The sequence below is a fragment of the Myotis nattereri genome, assembly GCF_964212035.1.
Source record: "Myotis nattereri genome assembly, chromosome: 20".
NCBI classification, from domain to species: Eukaryota; Metazoa; Chordata; class Mammalia; order Chiroptera; family Vespertilionidae; genus Myotis; species Myotis nattereri.
In genome coordinates, this window is record NC_138096.1 from 189627 (window position 1) to 212929 (window position 23303).

General features: G+C 52.5%; 2 protein-coding genes across 2 annotated transcripts; both read left to right on the forward strand.

Annotated features, from left to right (window-relative positions):
• Positions 1–1294: 1294 nt before the first annotated feature.
• KLHL12 (kelch like family member 12) lies at positions 1295–14711 on the forward strand. Its single transcript, XM_081114634.1, has 13 exons — positions 1295–1437; positions 2100–2268; positions 3289–3522; positions 3974–4127; positions 5224–5441; positions 7979–8128; positions 8354–8468; positions 9934–10040; positions 10766–10961; positions 11595–11753; positions 12067–12165; positions 12870–13056; positions 13234–14711. Exons 3-13 carry the CDS (start codon positions 3328–3330, stop codon positions 13358–13360), a joined length of 1707 nt encoding a protein of 568 aa, XP_080970760.1. The 5' UTR covers positions 1295–1437; positions 2100–2268; positions 3289–3327; the 3' UTR covers positions 13361–14711.
• A 1678-nt stretch (positions 14712–16389) lies between these two features.
• On the forward strand, positions 16390–22375 carry RABIF (RAB interacting factor). Its single transcript, XM_081114395.1, has 2 exons — positions 16390–16530; positions 19849–22375. The coding sequence occupies exons 1-2, from the start codon at positions 16405–16407 to the stop codon at positions 20092–20094; spliced, it is 372 nt and encodes a 123-aa protein (XP_080970521.1). The 5' UTR covers positions 16390–16404; the 3' UTR covers positions 20095–22375.
• Positions 22376–23303: the final 928 nt, after the last annotated feature.

Genomic DNA, 23303 nt, shown 5'->3' on the forward strand with positions numbered 1-23303 from the left:
TGCTGATAGAAGAGGCCCATCTTCCCCAGAAAAGGTCCGCTTTCGTGTTTCTGTCCCCAGTGGGCGAGGAACTAACTCTGAGGACGCATGACCTGGCCTGGACGCAGATTCAGGGATGAATTTCAGAGCAGCCGCTGGGGCCCTGCTTTGATTCTATTCAGTAAGATCTTTTATTAAGTTCCTTCTCACATTGGAAAAATGTTTTATTTAGCATTCACACTCAGAAAACAGGGTTATTTTTACTTTTAAAACTACATATTTTTAACGCACTGAAAAGTTCAAAAAGCACAAAAAGTCACGGAGGGGGGAAATCTCCCTCCTGTCCCATCTCCCAAGCAACCAGTTCCTCCCTCCAAATAAACTAAAATGACCACTTTATTCAGTATCTTTCCAAGTGCACTTTATGCATATACAAGTAGATAGGAATATATTCTCCCAACCTTTTTACACAAATGGTAGCAAACGATACGCTGCGTTCACAACCTCATGGCATTGCACGGAGATACGCACTTGACGGACCCGGTCCTGCACACACATCGTTGTCCGTGTGCAGGAGCACTGGCGAAGGATAAATCCGTTAAAGCACGTCTGCATGCATAATTTTGGTGACGTTTTCCAAAATGTGTCGTCGGGGGCTTCCGGCCCCTCTCCCACCTGGGGTGGCGGTTCCAACAGCACCTGCACCCCCCCTGCTCTCCGACCCCCCAGGTCAGGGATGACTTCAGAGCAGAGAGGGGATGTGAGAGGTGGAAACGCCGTGTAAAACCCGGGGGCGACCCACTCGGCTGCGGTTTATCTCTAAGGAGTCCAGGCCCGCTGCAGCCCCACCAGGTCGGACACGTGCACCCAGTCACTCAGAAGCAAACCGCAGACGGTCGGACCGCTCAGCCCGGGCGGCAGGGCGAGGAGGACCGAGGCTTCCGACACGCAGTGACCTCGGGTGGCGGCGGGCAATGGCCTGGGCGAACCGGGCGCCTCCGTGGATTGTTCCCGACGGGAGCGGGCTCCCGAGGGTCCCATGGGGAAGACATGCCCGCCATCAGCTCCGGGGCTCAGGGATCCCGGCGCCCTCCGTCCGCGGGGCCGCGCGCACCGCCGGGGGACTCGCTGCCGACCTCCCCGCCCACCCCGTACGCTCCGCCCGCAACGGGTCCGCAGCCGGGTCCAGGGGTCACGTGATGCAGCCCGGGGCGGCTCTCACGCTCAGCGTCATCACGTCGCGCGGCCGGCTGGCCCTGGTGATCACGTGACGCGGGGAAGGCGGTCTTTGCGCTGCGGCGTCATCACGTTGCGCGGCCGCGGGGCGGACTGAGCGAGACAAGCTCAGTGACGGCTCCCGAGCCTCCGGGTCGGGGCGGCGGCGGCGGCGGCTCCTGGGCTTCTCCTGAGCCGCCTGCTGGCCGCGCGCCCCCCTCTCGACCCCGCCGGCGGGCGCAGGTGAGCTGACGGCAGGGCGCTCGGTGTCTCCGTGCCTCCCTCCGACCGGCGGGCCCGGCCCCCAGGTCGTCTCTCCGCGGGGACGGTGGCGGGGGCTCCCCGCCCCTCGTAGGGGGCCTCCACCTTCGGCGCCGGCTGTCGTCGGGGGCTTCCCGCTCGTCCCCCGCCTGGACCGTGGCGGTTCCGGGTCTGACGCCCCTCCCGAACCTCCGGCGGGGGACCCCCATTCCGGTGTCTCGGAAGCTCTTGGGGGAGGGGGGTGCTGCGCGCGCCGAGGCCGATCCCCACGCTGCACCAGGGCGGCCCGGCTTGACCCTGAGGTGGTGCCGCCCAGTCCAGGCCGAGCGCGGTGGGAGCCCCTGCAAACGGGCTTCGTTCAGACCTCCCCGGTCCGCAGAGCGGCGCCCGGAGCTGGAACATCACCCGCTTGTGACTCACTGTCACCTGGGTCCGCGGGCTGCGGGGGGTGGTCAGGGAGCTGCACGGCACGGGCTGGCTCTGGACGGCCCTGGTGGGTGCTCTTCAGAATCACGGCTGTGAGCTGTGGGCTCGTGGGTTGTTGTTTTGTTTTGTTTTGTTTCTTTCTTGAATCGTCCATGAAAGCGTTGGAACCCAAATAAGAGAGAGCCTCTTAGTAACCACCCCGTTTCATTCCCCACAAGCTGTCGTTCAAGGAAAATGCAGTGTGACTACAGCCTGTCAGTAATCGAGAAAGTACTTCTGACACCGACTTCTTTTCAATGTGGCATCTGTTGCCGAGTTCATTTAACTGATGCGCACCGTGAGCTTTGCAAGTGACTGACTGTGGCAGAAAACGAGTAGTGAGTTTGGGTAAGTTTCTGTCCTCGTAAGGCTCTTGGTCTCAGTACAGAAGAATTTCTACAAATACTGGTTTGCTGGTGTGGACGGACATCCACGGATGATGGAGAGGAGGAAGAGCCTTCCCTGAAAGACTGTTCATAGCTTAGCCAAGTGAAAGTCCATAGACAAGCTTGCATGGCTCCCCTAGTCCAGTGTAGATACTGGGTCCTCATTGGGTCCAGGTTTATTTGGAAATCTTCATACATAATTCTCTACATACTTCTTTGGAAAAAAGTTTATTTTTGCTGGCTTTTACTGCTCTAAGTTGACTACCCAGTTCTTCATTTTTTGCATTCATTTACTACATATTTATTGTACACCTGCTGTGATAGAAAAATATATATACATTGCCCTAGCCGGTGTGGCTCAGTGGATAGAGCATCGGCCTGGGGACTGAAAGGTCTCCTGGGTTCAATTCCTGGTCAGGGCACATGCCTGGGTTGCAGGCTTGATCCCCAGGAGGGGGCATGCAGGAGACAGCCGATCAGTGATTCTCTCTAATCATTGATGTTTCTGTCTCTCCCTCTCTATTCCTGTCTGAACTCAATAAAAATATATTTTAAAAAAATACATGTATATATACACAATGGATTTCCATCCTCTAGATATTTACCCATTTAATCTGCTTATGGATATTCAATAGTAGTGATAGAGGCCTTTAAGCATTTTATTTTTCCACCATTTGATCGTTTCAGACGAGAGCCTTGTGCAGCTCTGCAGGGCCCGTACAGTTTCTGTTCACAGTGCAGTTGCGTGTTGATGATGAGTGCCAGGGGGCAGGGCGCTCTGCCATTGGAGTCCAGAGAAGGGAGCGCATTCTTACTCGGGATGATCAGCGGCCGGACTGCGGGGTGGTGCCAGGAAGAAGAGTGCTCCCTACTCCGTGTTTGGTTCTGAGGAAGCCGCCTTCGTTTGTAAAGCCGTGTGGAAAATGTTCCGTTTCCCCAGCCCTTCGGATCCGCTCACTGTTTTTCCCTCTTGTATTTCCAGAATCCAAGGGCCCCTTTCGTCGTTTCTCCGCTTTGCTTGATGGGAGGCATTATGGCCCCCAAAGACATCATGACAAACACACATGCTAAGTCCATCCTCAACTCCATGAACTCCCTCAGGAAGAGCAACACCCTGTGCGATGTGACGCTGAGGGTGGAGCAGAAGGACTTCCCGGCCCATCGCATCGTGCTGGCCGCCTGTAGCGACTACTTCTGTGCCATGTTCACCAGTGAGGTGAGAGGCCTGCCTTTCAGTACGAAAGTAGAACGTTGGCAGGAAGTCATTGGTTTTATCGCTTGATTCTCAAGAGTGTCCGTCTTTATTTTTAAGAATAACTATTACTCGTAACTTCGAGGATGTATTCTAGGCAAAATATGCCATCAGCGATTCGGTGATCCCAAAATCAAGTTAATCCAGTATCTTGCAGAGTATCAAACAACTCAGTAAAATTGATATTCCAGGAAGGTGTCGCCTCACTGTGTGCTCTCGGGTTACATTCCGTTCCTTCCCCGTTGGAACAGCTACAAATACATGCTTTATACAAATCCAGCAAAATAGACTGTAACTTTAAAAAGATGTGTATTCGGTTCATATTATTAACATCCCTCAGGCTGTTGGATATGAGATGCTGCCTTTATCATGGAGAATTATAACCACGAGTATTTCATACCCTTTGAATTTTCAGCTTTCAGAGAAAGGGAAACCTTACGTCGACATCCAAGGTTTAACTGCCTCCACCATGGAAATCCTGTTGGACTTTGTGTACACAGAAACCGTGCATGTGACGGTGGAGAACGTGCAGGAGCTGCTCCCTGCAGCCTGTCTGCTGCAGCTGAAAGGTACAGGTGCTACTATTGTGCGTGCCAAGATGGCCCGGAATGTTTAAAGTGAAGGCTGTGGAGACAGACCTAGGCGCTCACATGTACTGCCCATGCGCAGAGATCGGGTTTCAGTCGCAATAGAAAAGGCCTCTCCCAATGTGAGTGTCGGGCTCCTTAGAGGAGATCATTTATCCTGTTCTGTTTTCAGAAAAATGGAGGAGGAGAGGACAGATGCGCTTCCTTGCGTGCGTGTACACAATAGCCTGCAAGGACACAAGAAACCGATGCTGTTGTCGCCCACGTAGAGGGTTGAGATGGCCAGGCGGGTAGGGAGGCAGGGGGCCTGTTCATGGGAACCCTTTGTACCTTGACTTTTCTGCACCGTGTAAAGTGTGTATTGAACATTGTAATTGACACACAAACATGAAGTGAACGTTTTCACGGAGGTAGCAGTGCTGACCCTTCCAGGGACCCGTCCGCTCCTTCACTCCGGTGCTGTTTCTGCTGTTTTCCGTTTTAATGGTTGAAGCAGTGGAGGGTTCTGCATTACTGCACAGCCATACCATTAGGTTTACGCTCTGAACTTCTCAGTTAGAGAAGTATGAGCCAGATATTAGTTTCCTATTGATTCTTCCCTGGAGTCTTCTAGTAAATTAAAAAAAAAAACTCAACTTTTCAACTACAGGTGACATTCACTATTATATTAGTTCGGGTGTACAGCGTAATGGTTTCACATTTATGTAACTTACGAGGTAAATTTTCACATAGAGTAGAAATTAGGTACATCATGCTGAATTAGAATTGGTTTTATAGCTTGATTTTCAAGAGTTTAATGGGCAGTTTTGCTTAATTGTGCCAGTGTCCGCAGAAGCAATTTGTCTTGCTATACTTGTTTTAAAGCTGAAGCAGAGACCATCATAAAGGCCTTCTTGGAGGTCACCTATGCATAACACAGAAATAGGTTTGCATTCCTTAAGCATGAAATTTCTAATCTGGTCCTTAGTGCTGAGCCAGGGTTCTCTAACTCTGTAGAGAAGATGTTGCGATTGAGAACAGAGACCAGAGCACAGCTGGCCACGTGTCCTGAAGCATTCAATGTCTGTGTTTGTCCTAGGTGTGAAGCAAGCCTGCTGTGAGTTCTTAGAAAGTCAGTTGGACCCTTCTAATTGCCTGGGCATCAGGGATTTTGCTGAAACTCACAGTTGTGTTGACCTGATGCAAGCCGCTGAGGTTTTTAGCCAGAAGCACTTCCCTGAAGTGGTGCAGCACGAAGAATTCATCCTCCTGAGCCAGGGAGAGGTGGAAAAGCTAATCAAGTGCGATGAAATTCAGGTACAGATTCGGCTTCTTACGGTGGCTTCTTTAAGATTGGGCCATTACAAAAAGCAAGGTGGAGTTCCATGTTTCTGTATTCTGTAGCAGGACTTCTGACTCCACTGTCCACATTGGCTCCACGGGTTTCATTAAATGCCCCCGAGATCACATGCCAGGTTATTGGCGTGTTTATGGAGATAGTTCACCACCTTCCTGAATGAAATGTGTGATCCCAGTGTTTAAGAATCACTGCTGTACAGAGGGGATGAAGCAGAAATTGGAAGGAAAGTGAATTTCTCTGTTACCCATTCACTCATCTTACAAACATCTATCGTGAATATCTGTGACATAGCAATCAACACGCCAGGTTCTATGGACCCAGAAGAAAGAGGCAGTTCTTGTTTTCAGAGAATTCACAGTGCAGTGGGAGAGACAACACCAAAACTGACTGACTGCCATCGCGTGTAATGCGAGTAACGAGCCTACTCAAATGGCCTTGCATGGGAGAAAGAAGAGTGAGCCTGGGTTTAAATTAGATCAGAAAGGAAGGACAGAGGTTGGAGACGGTGAGCAGGAGCCAGGTTCTGAGTACCACGTGGGGACGAGCAAGTGAGGGAGGGGCCTGGGACACGGGTGTGAGGCAGCGTTCAGTGCTGAGCCCGGCAAGGGAACTTCAGTCCCACTCCCGCGCTGTTTTCAGTGCACGTGCGTCTCGGGATCGTGAGAAGTCTAGCACAGAGCTGCTCGTATCAGGAGGCCTAAGGCCTTCCTCTCCAGCCGTCCAGTTCCGTGATCTAGTCAGGAGCGTCTGGGAAATACCTAGCAGAGCACGTGGGGGGGTGACGTCCACCTGTGGGCTTTGTCCCCGCAGTTAGGGGACATTCTGCTCTATAGGAAGCTCAGAGTTCCTCCTCCCCGCGTCCCCCCTTGCTCTCCTTGGATATAGTAAAACATGAATTTTAAATTAGTGGATTCCTAGACATTAGTGTCTCCTCGATTTCAAGGGCTCCCAGCGCTTGGCCCTTTACTCTGTTCTACCCAAGGTCGTCGGTGACCCTTACAGACCTCGGTGTGATCAGGTCACAGGCCGGCTTGAGGCTTTTCATGGCTCCCATCGCTCTCAGAGTGAAGGCAGTCTCCGCGGCTGTGACGGCCTCGTTTACGTCTGCAGCTGATCTGTCCCCACCCGTTCGTTCCACGGCACCCTCCTCCTCAGCCCCCAAGTGGTCAGTTCTGCTGCGCTCTGGGACGGCGCCGTGGGCTGGACATCCTGAGCAGATGGAGAGGACCTGTGTCCGCGCTGTCCAGCTCAGTAGCCACTGGAGCACCACAGGCTGGCGAGTGTGGCCGAGCAGCCGAGTTCCAGTTCCACTTAATTTTGATGAATGTCAGTGCAGTTGCCGCACGGGCTGGCTCCGGGTGGACAGTGCGGCTCCAGGTTTCTGCTGGTGCTCTGTCTGCCCAGAGGCCTCTCTCCCTGGCCAGTCGGTGGGAACGAGGAAATCGCGTGCATTTCTGTCTCGTGGCCCCTGTGCTCTCCCAGTGCCGTGTGTAAGGACCAAACAGGAGTCCGCACTTGATGATTTTACCGTGATCTCCCCACTCCAGGGCCCGGTTCATGTCAGACCTGTTGACTACCGAGTTACCGCCTCTGGCACAGTGCCTGGCACTCAGTAGGTGTTCGGGAAGCCCTCGGAGGAGTGGACGTTCTGCGACATTTTCTGTGTTTTCAGTTCTTGGGAAAAGTTCACAGAGTGGTTTCCTGTGTAGGTCCTGTCTCTCCCCAGAAGGCGTCTGTCAGGACGGGCACCCTCGGGCTGGTGGGAGGGACCCAGGACCCTGCTCGGTGTCGTCTTTGGATGCTGTCACACCTGGTACTCTTCCAGGGAATAGTGCCGGCTGTTTATGGTTCTTACCTTATCCTGTCGGTCATAGCTAAGTCTAGACTCAGGTTCCCCAGGTGGTGCCTATGTGCAGCGTGTCCCCCAAAAACGTATCCACACTCTAACAGCTGTTAGCTCAGCTTTGAAATGAAATGCATTTTAATAAACACTGCCTTTATAATTAGCCAGAATGTGGATACATTTGGGGGCACCCTGTATATTGTCTCAGTAGCTCCGTGCCTCTTACAGCAGGTGCCCAGGTGCTGGGCCCACAGTGATGTGGAGAAGCCAGAGGGCATCGGCGGCACGAGGGAGGGGCGTTCCCTTAGAGCCGCTTTGAGTCGGCAGCAGATCTTCCCCACGCCCCCGAGAGCTTCAGAATGACCAGAGGAGGGTCGCGAGTGGAGGACATTCTGGAGGAAACACCAGCCGTGGCTGAGGGCTTACTAGGCACTCTCCGTCTCAGATATTTCACCCACTTTCACCATCATCTTCTTCCTGGTCTTAGGGACTTGTGTGTGAAAAGATGTTTTCCTAAGAACCCAGCTCTTTCTGGAAGATGTTAAATAATGGTGGCTGGGGACGGGAACAGGAAGGGAAAGGCAGGCCTGGCTACTTTCTGAGCTTGTGAGGCGATTGGCAGAACACAGATCTGTAATTGTGCACTGATAGGTGGATTCTGAAGAGCCCGTCTTCGAGGCCGTCATCAACTGGGTGAAGCACGCCAAGAAGGAGCGAGAAGAATCCCTGCCTGACCTGCTGCAGTATGTCCGGATGCCCCTGCTGACCCCCAGGTACATCACAGACGTCATCGATGCAGAGGTGAGTCCTGGAAGACACAGGATCCCGAGCCTGACTGTCCGACCGCTTAGAGTTGTGCCCTCAGGTTCCTTCGTCATTTCCGACGCCACAGCGTAGTTGCTGCCAGAGCCTCATGGAACCACATTTTGGAAATTGGTTTCTGCAAAAGAAGTTAATTACAACTTAACCATAAACATGCCACTTACGACATTAGTGGGGCCACGCCCCCTCTGCTCTGTGTTCCAGCCTTTCATCCGCTGCAGTCTCCAGTGCAGGGACCTCGTCGATGAGGCAAAGAAGTTCCACCTGAGGCCTGAGCTGCGGAGTCAGATGCAGGGACCCAGGACCCGGGCTCGTCTGGGTGAGCTGGCGTCTGTAGGAAACTGCCCCGGCCTAAGAAGAGCATTCTGTAGGAAATACAAAGACCTTGTGTCAGGCCTGTTTTTAACCTTTTCTTCATCGTGTGCTCTCAGACGATCACCTTACCACCCGAGCTTTCTTCCATTTCTATTTTGCACAACTCTTTGGAGGACTCAATGAGATAAAGTGTGGCAATTTATAAATTGTCGAGTTTTGTTTCAATATGTTTGGAGTCTGTGAATGGAGAATTATTTAAAATGTCATGTAGGACTTGGTATGTTCCCATCCACCTGTCCCCTTCTCCTGTGTGCTTCCCTTCTGGGTGAGGAAGGAAGGAGCAGCAGGTGGTGGGGACAGCCCAGGGATGGGCGGGGCCTGCAGTGGGGTAGAGCCCTCACTCACGCCAGGCTCTGGAAAGAAATAAGGTAGGAAAGGTTATCAGATATCTTTGGGAAAATTGTAGAAAAGATTCCCTTTAAGAGCCTAGTCTTATGATTACTTGGCAGTTTTGATGACATAGTTGGCTATACTGGAAAAATAAAAGTTCATAGAAAAGAGATTTTTTAAAATATGTTTTTAATGATTTTAGAGGAAGAGAGAGGGATAGAGAAATAGAAACATTGATGAGAGAGAAACGTCAATCGGCTGCCTCCTGCATGGCCCCCACTGGGGATCAAGCCCTTAACCCAGACATGTGCCCTGACCGGGAATCAAACCAGTGACCTCTCAGTGCACTGGATGACACTCAACCGCCTGAGCCACACCGGCCAAGGCATGGAAAAGAGATTTTTAAATATATCACTTGGTTCCTATTTCACAACTCTCAGCTTTTTTGAGACAAGGTTAGGAGAGTGGTCTTTCATCACCAAAAAAACTTCCGTTTTGAGGTACAGGCTGAGAAGGGCAGGGAGCTCCTCTTGGCTCCTATGTGCACGTGGAACCTCAGTCGATATGTCGGCCAGAGTCGTCTGGGTGGTTGGAAAGGTGTGGTGGACTCAAATTTGCCTTTTGCAGTTTTAATGTCCAGAAATTTAAATTTAAGATAGTTGAGCTCTCAAGAGCTAGAGCCTCTAGAACAGTGGTTCTCAACCTTCTGGCCCTTTAAATACAGTTCCTCATGTTGTGGTGACCCCCAACCATACAATTATTTTCGTTGCTGCTTTATAACTGTAAAGTTGCTACGGTTATGAATCGTAATGTAAATATCTGATATGCAGGATGGTCTTAGGCGACCCCTGTGAAAGGGTCGTTCGACCGCCAAAGGGGTCGCGACCCACAGGTTGAGAACCGCTGCTCTAGAAGAAGTAATTTCCTATTAGGCCACCTTACAGTGACTCTTCTTTTTCGACTACTTCTCTGGGCACGTAAAACGACATCATTGTAGAGCTGTTTCTGCTTATACTCCCTGCGCGTGTTCACCCAGCCAAGGGCGGTGCAGAGACCTGCCTTCCTCCCTCTCTCCTCAGGAGCCAATGAAGTGCTGCTGGTGGTTGGGGGCTTTGGCAGCCAGCAGTCTCCCATCGACGTGGTAGAGAAGTATGACCCCAAGACTCAGGAGTGGAGCTTTTTGCCAGTAAGTAAGGGTGGAACCCGTCGTGGAGAAAGAGCTCACATGTCCTCCGTCCCTGGCTCTGGGTCATGAATAACCCAGCTCAAAAAATAGGAAAACCTAGTAACTGCTAACGCTCCTTACAACAGTGTCATGCACACAGTAGGTATTCAATAGAGAATTATCAACTATTTACATTAGGTCAGACCTCAGAATGCCAGTGTCAGCTGCCACCCTGTTTCAGCACCCTCCAGAGCTGTCTGTAACTCCCAGCATGCTCCACTGGTCCTGCTCTGTCACCCTGAGCTTGGTGTTAAGTTGTGTGAAATTGAACTCAAGTTTGTATCTTTCTCAGTCTGTCTGGTGAAAATAATAATAATTCTGAGAAAACCTGGAAATCTTTCAGTCACTCCTCATGACGGTAGGGTTGTTGAGTCTGGCCTCTGATGAGCGGTGCGGGAAAACGTCCACTCTAGGGGAGGATCTGAGGCTGGCACAGAGCCCTGTGGAGGAGAAGGAGTGAGACGCTGGAGAACAGGAAGCCCTGGGGGGAGGCAGGGTGCCGGAGCCTTGATGCTAGAGCATCACAGCACGTGAGAGTGCTCAGCGGGCAGACAGCTGGAGGCCCTTGAGGAAGAGCTGCTGCTGAAGGCTCCTGCTGGCAAGTGAAGAGGCGGAAACAGGACGGAGAGCGGGGGGCCGAGGCTGCGTGACTGACGTGCTCTGTACCCTTCTCTCCTGGACCTTAGAGCATCACTCGGAAGAGACGGTACGTGGCCTCCGTGTCTTTACATGACCGGATCTATGTCATCGGTGGCTACGATGGCCGTTCCCGCCTCAGTTCAGTGGAATGTCTGGACTACACAGCAGATGAGGATGGGGTCTGGTATTCCGTGGCCCCAATGAATGTCCGACGAGGCCTTGCCGGCGCCACCACCCTAGGAGGTAGGCTGGGTGTGTTGCCATGCTGTGGGGGCTGGATCAGGGCTCAGACCTCCCTGCTGTCTGGCAGGAACATGGCAGGGAGGGTCCCGGTGAGGTCAGATGCTCCTGTTGGCTTGGGCAATAGCAGTTACAAAGCTGCTCAGTGCTCACAGGAGCTTCAGCGCTGACAGCATGCTGGGTAGGGTCACAACATACTGAGTGGGACGTGGCTCTGGATTTCTGGGGCCTGCGGCTGGTCTTCGAGGACTTCATCCACTGTCTGTACATGTGTGGCCTGTGTTCTCTTCCTTATCGATAAGACTTCCTTGACTTATCCTGTAAGAAACACTTTGGTTTTGCTCCCAAGCACTTGAAGGACTTGTGGGGAACTGGTAGAGCAAAGTGATTAGAAATCTCTCCTTGGGGGAGGGCATGTGCTGGGGGTGGGGATGGCCGGGAGAGTTCCATGGGAGGAAAGGAGACCTATGTAATACTTGAAACAATAAAGAACTGAAATTTAGAAAATAAATAAATAAATTTCTTAGTGAAGAATGAGGCTGTTGATATAATTAGAGTGATTTATGATTAAAATGTTTAAATTCACAACATTAAAAAAAATCCTCTAAGAGTCTGTGGTTGGTTCATTCTGAGCAGATATGATCTACGTCTCTGGAGGCTTTGACGGGAGCAGGCGTCACACCAGCATGGAGCGCTATGACCCCAACATTGACCAGTGGAGCATGCTGGGAGATATGCAGACAGCCCGGGAAGGCGCGGGGCTGGTGGTGGCCGGCGGCGTGATCTACTGTCTAGGTGTTGAGCCGGGGAGGCAGGGATGGGAGAGGGCGTCATGGGTGGCAGCCTTTTCGGGGGGAGGGTTCCCTTTTTACCAGAATCAAGGTCATAGATGGCCTTCAACTAAAATCCTGGTTTATCCCAATACAGTTCCATTAACTGGGATTATCTTTTTCGTGGGAGCAGATAATGGGACCCTGTTAGATCTCTTGGACTGTTGGAACCCTTGACGGAGAGCTGAGATTGAGGATCAAGTGGGAACACAGAGAAAGGCAGACGAGAGGGCTGGGATGTGTGGTTCTTTCTGGAATGGCCTCTACTTGTCTTTCAGGAGGATACGACGGCTTGAATATCTTAAATTCTGTTGAGAAATATGACCCCCATACAGGACACTGGACTAATGTCACACCGATGGCCACCAAGCGCTCTGGTAAGACCGTCGGGTCTGAGGGAGGGGCAGTCTGCTGTCAGGTCTCTGCTTGCACGGGGCGGGGGGGGGGGGGGGGGCGGGGAGCAGTCACAGGACAGCCCGTCAGTCGGGGTTGTAGTTCCTCTTGGCTCGGCTTCAGTGAAGCATGCGTCAGATTTCACCTTCCTCCTCCCTCTGATCTCCGTGTCCTGAGAATGAAGACAGCTTTTCAGATGGAGTATACACTTGAGGACAGAAGCCTCTTGTTTTACTCATTTCTTAAATCCCAGCATTGTCACGTCTGGTACAGTCGTGTGTGTTTAGCGTGTTACGTGGGCGAGTGCTGGGCTCTGAGGCAGGAGAACGCTGTGCTGTTGTGGTTCACTCTCTCTGTATAAACTGCTCCAGAACCAGTCACAGCTCCTTTCCTTCCTTCTCTTTCATTGCCTTCTTTGTCCATTTCTTTCTTTTCTGTTAACGGAGAGTCGGGTTCTGAATTAATGAAAGTGAAGGTGAGAACCATTTTGTGTGCTTTTCTTCTCATTTCAACTCCCACCAGTGGGTTTACAGATGGGATAACCTGTGCTGGCTGATTATTTCAGGCCTGTCTGGCTCTGTGCCCATCCCTGAGCTACCTGAGGACTCAGCTGGCCGTCAGCGACCATGTTTTCTTTCTAGAATCTAGCCTCGGTTCAGTAGTAGTAACCTGCTCTCCTTCTTTCCAGGTGCAGGAGTAGCCCTGCTGAATGACCATATTTATGTGGTGGGGGGATTTGATGGCACAGCCCACCTTTCCTCCGTTGAAGCGTACAACATCCGCACCGATTCCTGGACGGCTGTCACTTGCATGACCACCCCTCGGTGCTATGTGGGGGCCACCGTGCTTCGGGGTCGACTTTATGCAATTGCAGGGTGAGGATTTAAAACCAGGCTGGGGCCATCAGCATCAGGACAACATGATCCGATCCACACTGTTGGGTGGAGACAGGGTGTGGGTCAGGGGAGATGTCTCCCTGGCGACCTCAATGTGGGATGTGGGTGGAGAGGAACAAAAAGCTCATTTCCCTCTTTTGCTTCTTCCCCACTCAGATATGATGGGAACTCCCTGCTGAGCAGCATCGAGTGCTATGACCCTATCATCGACAGCTGGGAAGTGGTGACCTCCATGGGAACCCAGCGCTGTGATGCTGGCGTGTGTGTTCTCCGAGAGAAGTGACCTGTTGGAGCTCCATCCAGAGCTAGTGACCAGTCCAGGGGCCAGATAGCAGGAGAATCAAGGATCGTGCCCAGAATGTCTGCTGCTCGCTGTGTGCTCAGGGCGATTACAAGCACCGGTGCCATGATGATGGTCTTTATTTGCACACACTCCCCCTCGCGCTAGGACTTGCCCCTGAGTCGAGTGGTGAACGGACACTCACGGGGAAAGAATGCACTGAGTGGATGTGCGAGGCCAGGCCACCTCCTGTCTGGGCAGCACTCTCCGGTCATGTCTGACTCACCACGTGCTTGGGGGGACGTGCATCCGTGCGCCCGTGTGTTGCAGAGAACGAAGGTGAGGGTGCCTACTAGAGGTGGGCACTGTCCAGCCGACGTCTGGATTGGAAGGATTCGAACCCAAGTCAGCCTGATAAAGTGCAAGTCCTGTTTTCCAGGAATAAGTATCTTTCCTGGTCTGCAGGTAGCTGCAGCACAGCTCTGTTCTGGAGGGGAACCCAGGGAAGCGCCCTGTCACAGCTGTGGGGCTTGGGAGACACCTGTGTGACACTCCCGGGGGCAGAGCTGTTGTATCCGAACTGGGCTGAGTGAAGTGACCTGAACTCGCTGGCGTGAGTGAGCCTCGACCTCCACAGACGTGAGGCCTGGCAGACAGGGTGGATATTGGAAGGGTCTTCTGATGTCCCTGGTCTTTCTGGACTGCAGTGCGGTTTGCCTGGCCCTGGTGCCTGTGCGAGACAAGCACCGTGAACAAGTGTCGGGCGGGCGGAATGGAGTCAGTGGGGGACAGAGAAGTACCTGTGAGTTTGTATTTGTCACACTCCTGCCAGGGCTCATCCCCCGCAGCCAGGCCTGCCTCGGGGTGAGGGCTCTGTTGAATCAGATACGACTGTGCTGTAACATTTCCGTACTATTTATTGGGGGAAGGGGTGGGGGTACAGCAGCCTGAAAGTTCAGCTACTTGGCATTGCCCGTCCTTTTAAGCGCACACTTCTGCTAAGGGGTGGTTTTACTGCTGTTTGGTACATCTCGTCCTTGTCCTACCGTTGGGTTCCCAACCTGTCCTTAGAGTGAATTATGTTCATCCCAGGACAGAAGAATCAAAGGACAGCCCAAAGTCCTGTGTTATCCAGTCCTGCTCACCATTTCTGAGCCCCCATTCTAGGCCCTCCTGTGCTCGAGTGAAATTCTTGCTTTAGGGTATTGGGAGTGTGGGAATGTGATGACCTAAACGAAAACCCTTTCCCTTTACGTTGAAATTCCATTTTCTCCCTGAATTGAATTGACCTAAAGAGTTCATTTCCTTTGTATATTTTTAAGAAAATATTAAAAATAATCTGTCTCGAATGCCTTAAGAAAATCTGTGGCAAACCAGCACATTTCGGGGAGCAGACATAGAGATCAGCTGTGGGTCCAGAGTCTTCACCCTGTTGGCCTGTGTTTGCCAACTGGCTCCACTGTTTCTCTGTAGACACAGGTACAAGAGTCTCACCAGGAAAATGTTTCTGAATTTGCCATATTCATTGACTCCTCTCACACGAGGCGTGTCCTTGAGCCCTGCCGGGAATCCAGAAGAAGCTCGTTTAGTATCCACTTGAATTTCAGGGTTTTAATCATCCCAGCCCTTCTGTTTGCTTCCGTCTATGGCACGTGACAGAAACAGCTGTGCAGAAGGCGTGCAAAACTGCACAAGTCCAGACAGTCCCAGAGCAAAGGGAAGGGGGAGCCAAAGAGGAAGTGGTTCCTGAAGAAGCCGCCGAGCTCTCTAGCAGATGGACTGCCTGCTGGTGAGACTGCAGCTGGGAAACGGGTGCCTCGCTCAGCCAGAGCCCCTGGGGAGGCGGCCTCCGTGGCTCCTCAGAGGAGTTTCAGACACGACACCGCAACCGGCTGTTTGCAGTGCTCCCTCTCCATGCCTCCCCGTCACACAAATCCTGCCCACCCAGGGGCGCCCCTAACTTGGCGGTTCCTCCTGCTTTTCTCAGTCTCTTGACTGGAAGCCAGTCACTTGGTTATCCACCGCGGAAGGCAACTGTTCATCTTGTGCACACACATTTGATTCGTTTCTGGGTTCTGCACGGTTTTATCTCCGTCCCAAATCCGTTCCTGTATTTTTACTCCCTCGTAGGGCAGGCCTTTCACCCGGACCCACGGAGCAGTGGCCTCCTGATGTCCTCGCCACTTCCCTGTCTTCCAGCCCAGGCCCTCCATTTGTCCTGCTAACTCTCCAGAGCACAGCTGGGATCATCGCAGCACGGGACATACAGCGAGTTTTCAGGAAATGAAGTTATTTCTGGCACAAAGTGCCCATCGCCAAGGGTCCTGAGCGGTTGGCATATCATGAGGGTGCTCCATGAACGCTGAGTAGACAGGAGGAGGAAATGCAGGTGGGTCATGGGGGGTGGGGGATGACACCTGGCCTGACCCCGTGCGCGCCTGGGTTCAGGACCCTGAGCCCGCGGCTCTGAACTGAGGACCTGGGGACTCTGTCCTGCACCCCGGAGGTCAGATCTGACCCGGACCTTCCTCACTGCGCCCATCGGATGCAGGAGCGACAACCACAGGGAGGTCGTGACGATCCAGCTCGGTTCTCAAGCGCTTCCACCCCACGCTGCCCGCTGGTGAGAGGTCACTGGTTAGCACTGGCCGGCCCTCGGCTCCCAGCATGAAGGGGGGCGTGTCCCCGCGGGTGGGACCCACATTGCCTTCCGTTCCCTCCCGCTCGGCACTGAATTCACGCCTCAGAAGACAGGGAGTTACGAGCAACTCTGATGACTCCATAGTAAGGGAGTCGGGTGACCGGGTGAGTGTGCAGAGGCTCGTCTCCGCCCTGCCCCGGTCCTGTCACAAAGCCGCCGGCGCCTGCCACTCAGGGCCGCGGGGAGGGTCTGCGCGTGCGTAGTAGAGTCGGCGCGGGCAGTGGGCGCCTGCGCGGGAAGGCGTGGCCGTCCGCTCCGCCCTCGACGAGAGCCGCACCGGCGCGGGAGGGCGAGACCGACCAGCCGAGCCGCGCCTGCGCGGTCCGGCCCGAGACTGGCGGCGGCGATGGAGCCCGCGGCTCCGCGGGACGAGCTAGTGTCGGCGGAGGGCCGGAACCGGAAGGCGGTGCTGTGCCAGCGCTGCGGCTCGCGGGTGCTGCAGCCGGGCACGGCGCTCTTCTCCCGCCGGCAGGTAGGCGCCGGGCGGGGTCGGCAGGGCGCTGGGAGGGGCCGCCCTGCAGGGCGAACCTCAGCTCCCGGGACCCAGGTCCTGCTTCCTCCAAGTCACGGGCCTTCATGCCCTCCTTCCGCCGCCACCGCTCGTGAGAAGGCGGAAGGGATGGCCGGTTAACCTGCCGCAGGAAAAGGCGGTTAATCCGCACCGGGGGCTCCGCCCGCAGCGCTTCTCAGGGGGACCGGGTTCAGCTAAGAACGGGCACACGGTGTAGCGGGGCTGGTGGCACCTGGGGCGGGGGGGGGGGGAGGGAGCGGGGCGGGGCCTGAAGACGCCGCGCTCCCCACACCTTGGACCCCACCCCGCACCTGGTACCCCACCCCACACCTGGGACCCGACCCCGCACCTGGGACCCCACCCCGCATTTGGTACCCCACCCCGCACCTGGGACCCCACCCCGCACCTGGGACCCCACCCCGCATTTGGTACCCCACCCCGCACCTGGTACCCGACCCCGCACCTGGGACCCCACACCTGCGACCTCACACCTGGGACCCCACCCCACACCTGGGACCCGACCCCGCACCTGGTACCCCACCCCGCATTTGGTACCCCACCCCGCATTTGGTACCCCACCCCGCACCTGGGACCCCACCCCACACCTGGGACCCGACCCCGCACCTGGGACCCCACACCTGCGACCTCACACCTGGGACCCCACCCCACACCTGGGACCTCACACCCGGGGTCTCGGCTGGTCCTGTGACTCTCGTTGTTTTCCCCGCTGCACCAGGAGGCCTGTGTCCCGCCAGTTCACGCTCGGGGTCTTTCCTGAACTGTGGTCGCAGCGACACCTGAGCAGTGGGGTGGCCCGGCGGCTCCCAGCGCCGGTGTGGCCTCCAGGGCACTGACCTCCAGGGCACTGACCTCCTGGCCACCACAGGGCCGGCCGGCTCCAGGGCACAGCGTGGGCTCCGCTGGGTGGGAGGGGTGTCGCAGAATTCGTGGCCGTGTCTTAAACCCACCCCAAGTTCTCGGCGGAGGGAGAAGTTAGAAACCTCAGAGATTCCGTCGGTATTGTAAGAGTTTCTTATTCTCATCTTAATCAGAGAAAAGGGAAAATTAGAAACAAGTTAACAGAAGTTTACGCTCGATTGTAACAGTTTCCGTTCTCTACATTGGAGCATGCTTGCCAAGTTTTCTACACTAAGAATGTATTTTCTCCAAAGAAAATATTCTTGAAAAAGCAACTGCGGCATCAACAGAATCTTGCTGAGTTGTGGTGGTTACCTGTTTCTGAGGAGCCCGTACAGCATTAGGGGCCAATTTTTTTTTTAATTTTTAAAAGCTGCCTGCTTTTACTAGGTGTACCGGTTAGTAATGCGGATTGACCCTTTACCAGTTAATAATGCGGATTTTGTCATCAAAGAAAACACAATAATTTCAAGAGAAACATCAAAAGTGCTTTGTTCAAAGTAATGTCCATCGCTAGCTACACATTTCCCCATCTTTCAGGTCATTTGTGGAGACCGTCCCAATAGAACTTTTCTTGTTTTGAGGCAGACCATTCAGTGACCCAATTGTCCACGTCTTTGTACATTTTGTGGTGCTGCTCAGGAAGTGCGGGTGCCATCGATCGGAACATCTGAGGGAGCAAGGGCTGGTGAACAGGGCAGGTGGGTTCATGCTTCCCAGGCAAGATCTTTTCACGTGTCTTTAGCTGGCTTTGAAGTGTGTGATGGTGCGTCATCATGAAGCAGCATTACTTTGCCGTGTCCTCTGGCCCATTCTGGTCATTTTATGGTCAAAGCCTGGTTCAAATTGATTATTTGTTGTCGGTAGCGATCAGTATTAACGGTTTCACCTGGTTTGAGAAGCTCATAATACACCACACCTTCCTGATCCCACCAAACGCAGAGCAGTGTCTTCTTTCCGAAGCGATTTGGCCTTGCAGTCGATCTCGATGGTTGACCTGGATCAACCCATGGTTATGTGCTTTTGGGATTCTCAGAATAAATCCACTTCTCATCGCCAGTCACAATTCGATGCAAAAAAAGGCTTTCTTTCGTGCCGGTGAAGCCACATTTTACTAATGACTTTTCGGATTTTCCATTTGTCTATTGTTCAGTTGATGTGGCACCCATTTTCCTTCCTTTAAAATCCTCCCCATTGCTTGTAAATGATCGGAAATTGTTTGCTGAGCAACGTTTCATCTTTCTGCAAGCTGTTTTTGAGTTTGACACGCATCTTCACCCAATAATGCTTGTCATTGTTGGTCTTCAAACGTTTTTGGTTGACCTGGATGTTCTTTGCCTTTCACATCGAAATCATCACTTTTAAAGCGTTTCAACCAGCATCCACAAGTATCTTGAGATGGAGCAGGTTCACCATAAGCTTCCCGAAGTATACAATCACTTTCAGCAGCACTTTTCTTCAAAATAATGAATTAAAACTTCCCACAAAATGCTCTTTTTTTGGCACGAAATTCAACATTTTTAAGCGTAAAAATATCTATGATGTTAACACCTTCAGCAAATTTGACATGTGAAGTTTTGAAGCTTGTTGTCAATACAAAATAGCATGCATATCAAATCGCATATATATCAACATACATGTAACTCCATCTAGTGAAAAAAAAACCCCATTATTCACCGGTCCACCTAGCATTGTGATTGCCGATGCCAGACAAGCACACGGAGTCCGTGCTGTTTTGTGAAAGAGTTTGGGAAGCCCTGGCCAGGTTGCTCAGTTGGTTAAAGCATCGTCCATCCTGATACGCCAAGGTTGCGGGTTTGACCCTAGATCCGGGCACATACAAGAATCAACCAGCGAATGCATACATAAGTGGAGCAACAAAGCAATGTTTCTCCCTTATAAATAAATTAATAATAATAATAATACAGCAGGCATTATGGGAAGCTAATTCAGATTGTTTGGCTAAGGAAGACTTACCAAGGAGGTTACTTTTGAGCTGAATATCAAGAAGGGGTTGGCCTAGCCAAGACCTGAGGGCAGAGTAGACTTACGCACCTGAGGAAGGCAGGAAGGCCCGTGTGGCTGGAGCAGGGTAAGCTTGGGGGAGCTTAGGAGCCGGGGGGGCCTCGAAGCCCAAGGTCAGGATAGCAGTGAAGCCAGGTGACCACCACAGCTGCCCAGAGTGCCTTTTTCAGTCTCTTTAGAATCAGGGCACAGACGACAGAGGAGCAACCCGCATCCTCGTCTGTAACCTGATAGGACTGCGTGTCTTGCTGGTGAGGGCCCCGCGTGAAGCCCACGGTGAATGGGGTGCTGTGTGACGGTGCTCAGCGTGGCATTCCTGTGTTCTCCCCCCTGCAGCTCTTCCTTCCTTCCATGAGAAAGAAGCCGGCCCTGGCCGAGGGCAGCAGCCCCGAGGGCGACCTCCTCCAGGAGCACTGGCTGGTGGAGGACATGTTCATCTTCGAGAACGTGGGCTTCACCAAGGACGTGGGCAACGTCAAGTTTCTGGTCTGCGCAGACTGTGAGATCGGACCCATCGGCTGGCATTGCCTCGATGACAAGAACAGTTTCTATGTGGCCTTGGAACGGGTCTCCCATGAGTAACTGAGGGGAGGGGGCTCAGCTGCACCCCCAAGTAGGAGAGCGGCCCCTTCACTCACAAGAACTGGTGTTTAACCTGGTGCGGCGGCTCTGCTGCTGCATCTCTGTCATAATTGCGAGTGTGGGTACATCCAGCTGAACGGGTGGGGCCCACCCTGCTTCCTCAGAGCCTGGTGTGCACCTCTCGTCTAGGTCACGTGGCACCACCCCGTGTCCTGAGCTCCCTTCCCCCAGTTGCAGACACGGCTCATCCCACACTTCTTCCCTCACCCCTGCATCCTGCTGGGCTCTCCTTTACCCGGGGCTCCCCTGCTGCTTGCTCTGGACGAGTATCACCCACCTTTCAGCCACGCAATGCTCGTGTGCTGATAGTGGAGGCTTCACCTTTTTCCTCTCTCATTCAAGAAGGCACACAGATGTCTGAGAGTGACTTTGTTGTGTGGCTAACTTCACAGGCATTTATCTTTGTAAACGTATAACCTTTACAAGCTTTAGTATTTAATCAGAAACGCTGCGGGTGCGCCTCTGTGCCAGGTGTGAGAACCTCACCTCTAGGCTGATAGAAGCCTTTCGTGGTGAAGATGAATGTGGCCCCTCTTCCCTTCAAACCCTGATGAGGTTGACAGCCTGTACGTTGAGATTCAGACTTTGAGCCCCATCGGGAGCCACCCTAGGAAAGCTCAGCCTGGGCCGTTTTCGCAGGATCTAAGACCCTGGAAGAGGACGGGGGGTCTCAGAGGAATAGGCCTTGGCCATATTGCACAAGAGTGTGTAGGTTTGTCTTTTCTGGACAAGTTACTGCTTCCTTTGTTCTCAAGAAAGATTTCCTTAATGGATAATGTCATTTACTGAACCTGCTGGGCCTGGTTCATTTGGAATCTCTACTCCAACCCCCAATACAAACCTTCCACCCAGAGGCCTCTGTTGCTACAGCTGGGGGGTTGCTCTAACCGCGTGCTTTTAGCCAAGTATCTCGCCTTCCACTGGGACTTTAGTGGTTCTGTCGTTTCTCTTCTGGAATGACTCGCCTCAGCAGGACTCTGTGCAGCCAGGCCCAGGTTCCTCCCCATCGCCCACCTCTCAGGCCCAGGAGACCTGGCATTGCACGAGGACTAACTCAGGGCCGCCTCTCTGAGTCCGCTTGCCCCCTCCCCCCGAGAGCTTACTCTAAGGGCTCCCTCAGTAACAGGTGGGCCTTGGGCGTGGTTTTGCAACTGGCGTACTTCCTCCTCCTCGGTCAGAGCTCCAGCAGAAATGAGAGAACCGTTTTCTAGACAAGTGGTCTAGTGTCCATGATTATGGCATTTCCAGAAAGACAACTGTGAGAATTCTCCACTCAGGTTGGAAGGAACAAAACCAAGTAGATGCCTCTCTGGGCGAGTGGCCCCTCCTAGCACAGCCAAGCCCAGGCAAAGCATTCTCTAAAATTAGGCTTCGACTTTTCTTAATCACAGAAAGAGGACCCATTCATTGCAGATAAATACAAAAATGGGCATAAACATTTTTAATCCCTCATATTTCCACCATCCACCAATTGCCAATGGTAATGCTGTGTATGTCCATCTCAATGTTTTCTACACGTATGTATGGTTTTTAAAACAAATATGAGCCCATACTGTACTCTGTTATAACTTGCTCTGTCCATTTAACAACACACCAACTTCTCTTGCGTGTAGATATCTCCTGGTGTACACCCTTGTTTATAGTCTGCCATCGTATTTCTGTATTTATTTAAACAATCCTGTTAGATTGTAGCTAAACCTGTATGCACATTCCTAATTGTTTCCTTGGGGTGAAACACGGGATTGCAGGGTGTGCAGTGCACATGCCTCAGGACTGGCCGTGCTATTTACCCTCCAGAGAAAGACAGGCTCGCGTGGCTGAACCGTTCCAACACCGGGCATGTGTGACCATTAACAGACTACTTGACCTTAGCCACGTAACTCAGTGGGTTAGAGTGTCGTCCAGATATGCCCAGGTTGCGGGTTTAACCTCCAGTCAGGGTACACATGCAAGAATCAACCAGTGAATGCACCAGTATGTGGAGCAACAAATCCATGTTTCTCTCTCAAAAAATATATTTTGCCACTTTAATAGAAACGATAGTCTCGTTTTGATTTGCATTTGTTATTTCTAATGAAGTTTTTATATACTTAGTGATGATTTGTATCTTTTTTTTTTTTTTGAGAATTGCCAAACACTGTTGCCCAGTAGCCAAAAATATCAAGTTGTTATCCTGCCTTTTCAGTTTGATTTGAAAGAAATAAAGGCATTTAAACAATGGAAATGATAGTCCTGTATGTCCTGGGAAAGAATATGTGATTTTTTTAATATATATTTTATTGATTTTTTTACAGAGAGGAAGGGAGAGGGATAGAAAGCTAGAAACATTGATGAGAGAGAAACATCGATCAGCTGCCTCCTGCACACTCCCTACTGGGGATGTGCCCGCAACCAAAGTACATGCCCTTCCTTGACCGGAATCGAACCTGGGACCCTTGAGTCCGCAGGCCGGCGCTCTATGCCCTGAGCCAAACCGGTCAGGGCAAGAATATGTGATTTTAAACAGCAGAGGAGAGCTGAAACTGAAGAGTTACGTTGAGGTCTGTCAACGCAGTGGTTAACCATGTAGTGTCTGTGACACAATGAGAATGTCAGCTCTTGGTCTCCCTCACACAGTAAGGCAGGCAGAGAACTCGCACTCACTGTTTTGAGGATAGAGAGCTGCCTTCCTGCGGGGGAGGTGGATTTTCCTAAGGACTCATTGTCTCTACAAAAACCTTCTTTAACCCAGAATCAAAGCTGGACAGTGGTGTGCTGACATTTTACATATTTGCTGCTATGCTGTGCAGGCGGCTGCTCAATGTGAGTTAAGGACATAACTAGCAAGGACTTCGGCTGAGAAGCACGGACAGGTCACTTGGACTGACCGTCCCACCGATGGCTGCTAGAAGGGCTGGACAGAATACTGTTTAAATCAGAAGGCATCAGCCCTAGCTGGTGTGGCTCAGTGCATAGAGCATCAGCCTGCGGACTGAAGGGTCCCAGGTTCGATTCCAGTCAAGCGCACGGTCCTCGGATGGAGGCTGGATCCCCAACCCTGGTCGGGGCTTGTGTGGGAGGCAGCCAATCGATGGGTCTCTCTCACATTCATGTTTCTCTGTGTCTCTCCCCCCACCCACTGTCTAAAAGCCAATGGAAAAATACCATCG

Coding starts and splice junctions, on each gene's coding strand:
- KLHL12 (XM_081114634.1), top strand. CDS start 3,328: ATGGGAGGCATTATGGCCCCCAAAGACATCATGACAAACACACATGCT. Junction 8,469..9,933: donor CAGGACCCGGGCTCGTCTGG/GTGAGCTGGCGT, acceptor CTCTCTCCTCAG/GAGCCAATGAAGTGCTGCTG. Junction 10,041..10,765: donor AGGAGTGGAGCTTTTTGCCA/GTAAGTAAGGGT, acceptor CCTGGACCTTAG/AGCATCACTCGGAAGAGACG.
- RABIF (XM_081114395.1), top strand. CDS start 16,405: ATGGAGCCCGCGGCTCCGCGGGACGAGCTAGTGTCGGCGGAGGGCCGG. Junction 16,531..19,848: donor CGCTCTTCTCCCGCCGGCAG/GTAGGCGCCGGG, acceptor TCCCCCCTGCAG/CTCTTCCTTCCTTCCATGAG.